The 9,146-nt window shown below is 41.1% G+C and overlaps 1 protein-coding gene across 1 annotated transcript; it reads left to right on the forward strand.

Moving 5' to 3' along the window:
• Positions 1-2,924: 2,924 nt before the first annotated feature.
• Positions 2,925-8,574, forward strand: nts (neurotensin; the record flags this gene model as incomplete). Its single annotated transcript, XM_083972843.1, has 4 exons — positions 2,925-2,985; positions 3,903-3,964; positions 6,651-6,851; positions 8,431-8,574. The coding sequence occupies 4 exons, from the start codon at positions 2,925-2,927 to the stop codon at positions 8,572-8,574; spliced, it is 468 nt and encodes a 155-aa protein (XP_083828969.1).
• Between the last annotated feature and the right edge of the window lie 572 nt (positions 8,575-9,146).

The raw sequence follows: 9,146 nt of genomic DNA on the forward strand, positions 1-9,146 counted from the left end.
GAAAAGTTGAAACTGTCCCGTCTGCAACTCTGTGTCCGCCGCCCCATCCCAAAAGCGGAGGGAGGTGTTTCCCCAGACTTCACTGAGATTTATCGGTGAAACTCTGCCCCCTTCCACCGACAGCAGCAAAGTCAAGCACAGAGGAAAGAAAAGAAAAGAAAAGAAACGCAGAGTGACAAAGGTAAATAGTTGGGTGAAAAAAAAAAAGTTGGCTAAACTGGGTGTGGGTGGAAAGTTCATGGGAGAATGAGATCATGAGGGCAGGAAAAAGTCCAATCCCATTAGAAAAAAATGTCATCTCGTTTTCATGGAGGTTCAACAAAAAAAAAGCACATGCAACAAATACAGTCACAGTAGATATAATATAACCTCTCATATACCTATACCCACCCATACACCAGTCCAATGCCCCTCCATTCTCCATATATATCTAATAATTCTAATAGTTGTATAATTACATTATGAAGCAATATGATAGGCCAGTTATACTATCTCTCATAATACAGAATAATATCATATCTCTCATAATACAGAATTATATCATATAATATTATATGATATAATTCTGTATTATGAGAGATATAATATTATATGATATAGCTAATAATACAATATGTATTATAAACCATTCAAGTAGTTGAAGGAGTTAGAAAAGGAGCTAGAAGACCTGCAGAAATGTTGTTAAAATTACATATATAACACAAAATATTTGTCATAACACTGATGTTTTGGAGGTTTATCAGATTTAAAAAATGCATACCAAAGTGCGTTGAGGAGGTAGAAGTCACATGATGCTAAAATATGATCAGCTTATACAGTGAGCTCAGCTGCAGTGCAGAATGTGCAGAAGAAGATTTAACCTCCTGGGGATTGGTCTCAGATGACAAAGATGAGAGTCAGACATAAAGAGGAATGCAGCCTGCTTTGACTCCAGCCCTGCGTTTTTCTACTTGCAAAGCGAGCACATATTTTCTTGGAGCTCCTCCAACTGGGATGTTTACTGTCTATACATAAAGGAGGATGATTCTCTGTGGGGACCAATTAATATAAACATGGACAAATAAGAGTGATTTGCGATGTAGTAACACAATTATACTTTGTGGCTTTGAGTCAAAGTGGATTTTATCTGACACCACACTCGAGTATTTCAAAAGAAATATCCAGCCTCCTCTTTATAGCACAGTTCAAAGCATCTTGGGTTAAGGATGCCAGAATAGTTGTGTTGTATAGGGTTAAAGCCGGGGGTTGGTGATAGCCAGAAGCATTTATAATACATTAAAAAAAGAAGAAGCTAGTGACCAATTAGCTAATAGCATATGGTCCTATAAATAGTGGATATGCATCTTGGCACACTTTACTGATCTGAAACTTAGCTGATACTCTATTCAGTATCATAACAGGTCAACAGTTTATTCTTGTTTATGTAGTTCAAGCTATAGCGCAGGCAGCAGATGGAGAGTTATTATGAACTCGCAAGTCTCCAGTGTGATGTAACTCTACACAAACTGTGCATAATCTTTATTCAATCCTTATTTTACATCAGATATGTGTTTGGTTATTTTCCTCTGATGATATCTTTCTCTTTTTCCTGAAAAACAGAGATGATTTAAGAAGAGTAGAGGATCTAAATCAGATCCTTGTGGGACTCCACGTAAAACATATGTATTTATGTTTTAATTCATGTATCTTCATAACATACAGCAGTTCTATTTTAGCACATGTTTCATGCTGTTTTGAAGTCAAATTTTATTTTAATTAACATTTGTTGTATTTATTCTCTGTCTTGCAGAGAAGCAGGCCACATCTCTTTACTGAAATGATGCTGATACAGAAGAAGAAAATGAATATAGAATAAACTTTGATTGAGAGTTCCTTAACAAAATGCACCTGCTGATGAAAACGCAAATGCAATATGATCAAAAGTACCTGAACATTAATTAAACCCTGTGGTGAGATTGAAGATACAAGAAACACTTGGGTTGAACTATTTTAATTTTATTTTAGTTTTATTCTCCCTTATTACGAAGAAGACTACGAGTAAATTTGAAGAAATACATGAAACAATCATTAAAAAAGGAATTAGAAACCATAACGATAAAAGTAATATAATATGAGCACATTACTAATTGCACATTGATCGTCTCCTATCAATATTATTCTGTTCCAGTCTCTTTAAAGCACTTATTTGTTTTTAAATCAGTCGACCACCTGTTGATTTGAGCAGAGACCTAATTTACAATAAACTGGGATGAATCTGTCGTGCATCCTCCCACTCCCCCCCATCACTCCTGCATCCCGTCCCCAGGAGACGAGAGCAGAGCAAAAAAACAAAAGCAAAGCAAAGCTCAGGCTGTGTGCATTCATGAGGTGAAATAACCAAATCTCTCAAACCCTTGACGCAAAAACCTTCTGCCTTGTGATGCTAAAGTGACGTCTGGTGAAGCTGTGACAGGAGAGAAGGGAAGGATGATGAGGGGGATGAATGGATGGATGGATGGATGGATGGATGGATGGATAGATGGATGGAGGGGGCTGAGTTAGTGGGTGAGGTGGGGGTGGGGGTAGTGATGGTGGTGAGAGATCCTCTGACATCACATTGCCTCTTATAAACTGAGGGAATGGAGCCCACTGCACTTCACATCCAACCAGAAAACTGCAAGGAAGAGGAAGCATTGTTTGGAGCTGGGAGAGGAGAAGAACAAGAAGAAAAGGAAGAAGAAAAAGAAGAAAAAGAGAAGGAGGAAGAAGACAAAGAAGGGGAAACAGCAGCATCACTACTATACGCAGTCCCTCTTCCCGTCCTCTTTTAGCTGTCTGGGTCTGACCCTTAACCTTATGGACTTATAGGTTCTTCCTCAGGTGAATTCTTCAGTTGTGGGATCTTTTTTGTTTTGTTTTGTTTTGCCGGTGCGCTCGACATCAAGATGCAGGCACAGCTGGCGTGTATGCTGCTCCTCTGCTTCACATGTGGTGGACTCTGCACAGGTAAGCAGCCTTTACATGTTTGCATCATTGCACTGATTTTCACTCGTATTCATGAAGTCAATGCAAAGCAGCGATGATGACTGGCAGGTGGAGTGTGCAACAGGTGCATCCATCACACAACTCACTGTGTGCAACAGGTGTTCGCTCTGATTTTAAAATATAAATATGCACTTACTCGATCTGTAATTTCACATTATTTCCTGGGCTTTTCATTTTTTACTGGTTTAAGAATCTGTTAATATATTGGACCTCAACAGGCTAAAAAAATACTTAGTTTTCTACCCGACCACCTGTTGTCATGATGCCACAATTGACATTTTACAACCGATTTAAACTCGTCTTGAGCCCCTGAACAAACCACAGAGAGGAAAACAATGATTTTATTTTATTTTGTTATTATCTTTTTAATTTATTCCAGAATTGAGAAATTCCCATTAATCTAACTCATCAAATACACTTCAGAAACCACTTAAGAGTCTAATTTAATAAGAAAAGTCACATTTGCTCCGATGAGCCAGTGAGTTGTCAAAACCTGTGGAGGGAAGAAGTGAATCAGAAAATAAAGTGATGAGTGTTGGGATTATTGGTGTAATATGTGTATTTATTTCACTCTGAGGGGCCCAGTGGGAGATCTGTAAATGAATCATGTGTCACCTGTTGAACACTTCGAAGCCGCCTGCCAGCAAATACTGTAAGACTCAGAGCTGAGTTTTGAAATTACCATTAATAAGAAGAGTTTGCAGAATTGACATCTTAATCGAGGATGACGGACGTGATGGTGTAAATGCCACTCGATGCATCAGACAAATCAATAGATGAGCCTGTGTTTCCCATCTGATTGATTTGATTGAGTCTTCAGATTGGATTTAGCTGAAGGTTGTATTATTTTTTCTGTTTTTGTTGTTGTTCACTCACAGACGTGGACCAGGAGCAGCGGGCGCTAGAACAGGAGCTGCTCAGCAGTCTCTTCACTTCTAAGGTAACTGCTCCCCTCTGTCTTTTATTATTTTTTGTTTTTTTATTTGCCACCTGTGACATCAGAGACAGGGGTTTCTAAAAAAGCTTCAGCCCACCCAGTCAGTTATTGACCCTCCACCTGATAAAGGCTACACTACCCACACAGGCGCTCTTTCATGAAACCTGCAGCCATGCTTCAGTCACCGCCTCACCTTTTTTTAAAACCGTGTTCCTGCTGAGTGGGAGATAAATAATTTATTATAAGAGACTCATCTGTGTGTCACCCAGGGTATAACTTGTTTTGGGGGACTGGCTATGTTTCTTTTTCTTTCTTTTTTTTTTTACTAGAAGTGTGTAAGAGAGAAATAAATATAATCTACACACTCCAGTTGCTGCAGCCGGGGGCATGTCCTCTGAGATGAAAGGGAGAAATGAGAGCTGAGGCTGAGAGAGAAAGTTATCCAGCTGTAACTTTAGGATTTTTTTATTTTATTTTTTTTTTCATTTTTTATTTTTTATTTATCAAATCTATCTGGTGCTGTGCGCTGAAGGCCGAGGCAAAGCTGAGGAGGGATGAAGTGGGACTAGAGGCACAAGGAGAGACGGATGGCCCGGCCTAATAGGATTCAGATGGACCTGACAGCATCATAGCGACACATCTTCCTCCTCCTCCTCCTCCTCTTACTCCTCTTACTCTTGCTCTGTCTCTCTTTCTTTGATAAATAACCACGGCGCCCGCCCGAGACGTGTGATTCATTGCCGCCGATGCTTGGGGGTTGCTCAGGGGTGATGATTGTAATAATAACTTGCTGGGTGACTGATAGAGTGCTCGCCAGGCTGTAAAGTGCAGCATCGTAGAAGATACTTGTTGCTTTATCTCAACAATATACATGATCTCTTTATTTATTCATTTATCTTTCTTTTTTTGTTGGCAGCAGCTAAAATTGATTGACCTGTCCGTCTACTGCTGAGAGGATAGATTTAATATGATTATATTATATCCTATACAGCCGGTGCTCATCTGTCAGTCCAGCCACTTTTGTATTGACCTTTGGGCTCTCCATCATTTCCTCTCATTGTAAGTTGCGTAATGTAAAGATATTGAGTTCAATGCAGAATAAACAGTAAATCATACAGTGGTTCACTCACATAGTGTAAGGACATTGGACCTCTACATTAACTGATTATTCCAGCTATTGATTAACCAGCCTTAATGAGCAAGATCCTGAAAAAAAGGCACCAAACAGCTCCTTGTGTGACCTTTCTGCATAATTAAACCCTCACCTGGCTCCACTCACTTACTTCATTTCAACCGCAGAAGTCCTCCACTGCATGAATAATTTCTAAATGTCAGTAGCTGCTTATGTTTGTTTCCCCAGTGTGTTGTTCGTTTGATGCCTCTACAACTCTTATTACATGACCCCCCCCCTCTCCTAGTTCCCCCCCTCCCTCGACGGTGTGGCATAACATCAGAGGAGACACGTTTCCTCTGCTGCTCATAAACGATCTGAGCAAACTCCAAGTCTCGAAGGGCTTGTGACCGTCTCCGATAACGGAGGGGAAACAATTTCTACCACGTCCTCTGGATCTTTCCATCATCCTCAGTGACACGAGAGGTCTTTGTGGCAGTGCCGTCCCCACACATGTAGTGGCTCCCCCCCCTTGGGAGGCCCCTCTCTATCTTGAACCACTTTAACTAGATTATAACACAACTGCCTGCAGCTTTATGAAGTCGGATGAGACAGAGGTATCATCATCATCACCATCATAGGTGTCTGGAGTGGAAGAATCCAAGCTCATATATCTTTTTGAAATGTGCTTTAACAGGAAGCGTCTGCATTTCCCATGTTAAGTGTGAACCTTAAACGCAGCATCCACGCCGCCTCTCTTAAGGGGATTCGCCACGGTGAAAAACACAGAGAATGAATGTGTAGAAAAAACAAACAGAATAGCATTTAGATAACAGCTATTTGTCTGTGAGACAAATGCAATACACACTGGAGTGGCTGTAAAGAGGCTCATTAAGGCCGGCTGCATCTAATGCATCTATTCACAGGACTATGACAGGACAAACATATTCACATCAGTATTGTTAATTAAACAGAAAAAAAGGCAAAAGAGCAGCTACACAAAAAGATGAGATTCAACACCAGACAAATACAGAGTCATGAGGATGCTGAATGGTATCAATGACCTTTGTATATAATCTATAGTATAATATAATAAAAAGCAGTGCAGTAGAATAAAACCACTCACTCCATCACTAGAGGAATGGGATCGAATAATAATAATAAGCTTCACATGTGCACCCAGATCAGATTAGATTGACTTAATTGTGCCTGTCAAGGAAGTTTATTCACGCCTGTTTTATCAAATATGATTTGAAAAATAAAATAAAAGTCGCCTTTTATTCATATAAACATCCTGTTGTTTAACAGCTGTGTGTATTTTATCCTCCTCCCTCTGGACTCAACTAACGCTGTGAACTGAGGTGAAGTGAGAATTGAGCTGACACTTCAATTAAATCACTTCTTCACACCCAGGATGTGATTCGTTGCCAGGTTTTGAATTTGGAGGAAAAAAATAAAACAAAAAATCAACTGACCCCTGAACTCAATTGGAAACTAAAACCTTTTCCCCCGCCTCCTCCTCCTCCTCCTCTCCATCCCTCCCTCCCTCTCTCTCTCTCTCTGGTACCCTCCTGACAGATGAAACAGAATAAGCAGGTCGCCCCCTACTGGCGCGTGTCGCTGGCCAACCTGTGCAGGATGGTGAGCAGCCTGCGGCAGGAGACGTGGAGCGGCGAGGAGCAGGAGGAGGGCGAGCTGAGGGACGGGAGCCTCCAGCTGCTGGAGGAGCTGTACAACCTGCAGCACATCTGCCGAGCACTGCAGAGCCGGGAGGAGAGGGTGAGGATCACACACACACATACACACACACAATGGTGGGAGAAGGTGTTAGCCTTTAGGTGATTGGCTTCTCCTCTAACTCCATAGTATTTATGCATTTATGTGTGTTCATTTTTGTAATGCAGGATTAGCTGCTTTGCATAATTGTGATTAGCCCTGTCCCACCTTGAACCTAAATTAAATAAGTGCTGTGTTGGGTCGACATGATTGATGTGATGAGGCCCTGACAGGTGCAGTGAACGTCCTGCACCATAGATACTGTTAACACCATTGGCTGCTCCAACAAAATGAAGTGTTTCAGCAGTAAAATGTGGGTAAAAGGTCGCTCCTTCCCAAATACAGAAGCTACACACCAACAAACTCATACATGAAATCTTTACTTTAAGAATATGTCCACACACAATTATGTTTTGCATTTTAAAACAGATCATTTTCTCTACGTTTTCACCTCCAGTGTTTCTATTAGTTGGAGCTTTTTGGAAAATTATTTTGAAAACTCGTTTGTCTGGATGAGACTTTTTGAAAACGATGATGCAAACGCCCTCAGTCCTTATCAGCCTCCACCTCCAGCTGGTGATAACGAACCTTGTTGTCTTCGCTGCACTCGTTCCTTATTTGTATTATTACTTTTTGCAACCAATCAGCAGCAAAGTAGACGGTTTATTTCCTGTTTAGCCTAGCCTCACATACGTCACCAGGCTCTTCAGAGAGGAGAAGAGCCTGGTTTCTTCTGCGAATTTTGTCTGCAATCACCAAATTCACCAAAGTAAAAGTGTTCACCAACATAAAACTTATAAAATAGACATTAACTTGTCATACAATTAAATACAATAAAAGAAAAAGGTTAACTTAATGGCTCTAGGATTTTCTTGAAAAATTATATTCCTTAAATTAAAAAGTTTCACTTCACTTAATTTTATAAGCGTGGTGCTTTTATTTTGACGGAAAGGCCTGTCTCTCTCGTCCTGGTTCCGGCTGCTTATACAAAACAGCGAGTCAACGGCCCCAGACTAGTTTAGCCTGGTTTGCATATGACCAGTACGCGTTATGGTGTGTTATAGTCTTCAGGTGCGTTAGTGTGGACATTGACCTTTCAAAATAAAAGCCTAGTAGAAGTGTGGACGCAGCCTAAATCTCACAAACATAAACTCCTCACACACACACATTGTTGCACACACAGCCCATCCATCTTCCCTTGCTGTAAACACCTCCAGCAAATCACTTCTCTCTCATTCCCTCCTCCTCCTCCTCCTCCTCCTCCTCCTCCTCCTCCCCATCATTTTCCTTTCACTCTCAGCTCCTTACACAACAGCTCTTCTCTCTCTCAGTTTTTTTTTCTTCTTAACCTTAACACAGTGACTGCAGATCAGCATCTGCTTTGCCATGCATGAAGGCACAGGGGCTGGTTTAATCACCACCACCTCCTCCACCACCACCACCACGCTGGCGTAGCCTCCCATTACTCTGCCACTCAGCAACAAAACATGTGCTCGCCTGCCACTTCCTCCTCGTTGTGTGACACTCACCCGCCGCCCCGTTTCTTTTTCTCTCTCTCTCTCTCTCTCTCTGGCCCTAACAGCTACTTCACGACTCTCTAGAATATTTAGAGGAGAACAGTGACACTCCTCTGAAACGAAAATCACCCTACATCCTGAAGAGGCAAGCGACGCACAGCACCAAGTCCCGGCGGCCGTACATCTTAAAACGAAGTGCAATTTACTGACGACGACCCCCAGAGGCCTAGGTGACGTTTAAGGGACCAGACCATATACTTTTTTGGTGTGAAGATGTGATTGTGTTTCTTTTCACTCTCTCCTCGTAGCTGCGGTGTCTCTCTTTTTTTTTTTTTCCTTTTCCCACTGTTGTTTTCATTTAGTCCGACCCTTCGATTGTATCTCCAGCATTGAGGCCTGCCTGTATTCTGCTCCTTTCTCAAATAGAGGTCCTGAAAATAAAATCCTGAGCATCAAAACAACAAATTGTGTATCTTTTGAGAAACTATATTTATTTACTCTATTTCTTCACTGCACACTAAGTCTATTTTGTTTCAGGATATGATTAAAGGATTCATGATATAAAACCAGTCTGATGTGACTATCTTTTCTTACCAACTGCTTATCTCCCCCTTAGCACAGGGCTGATGCTCTCATGTGAGGAATTTTTGCTTTTAACATCCTAAAGAGGCGTTTAGATCGTACATTTCCACATAAATTAGTTAGTTTCTCCTTTTTTAGGCCCTTTTTGTCTTACTAAAGGTCCTATAATTTGCACTACAGCACCACATTGTTGATAAGG

The sequence above is a fragment of the Trachurus trachurus genome, assembly GCF_905171665.1.
Source record: "Trachurus trachurus genome assembly, chromosome: 6".
NCBI classification, from domain to species: domain Eukaryota; kingdom Metazoa; phylum Chordata; class Actinopteri; order Carangiformes; family Carangidae; genus Trachurus; species Trachurus trachurus.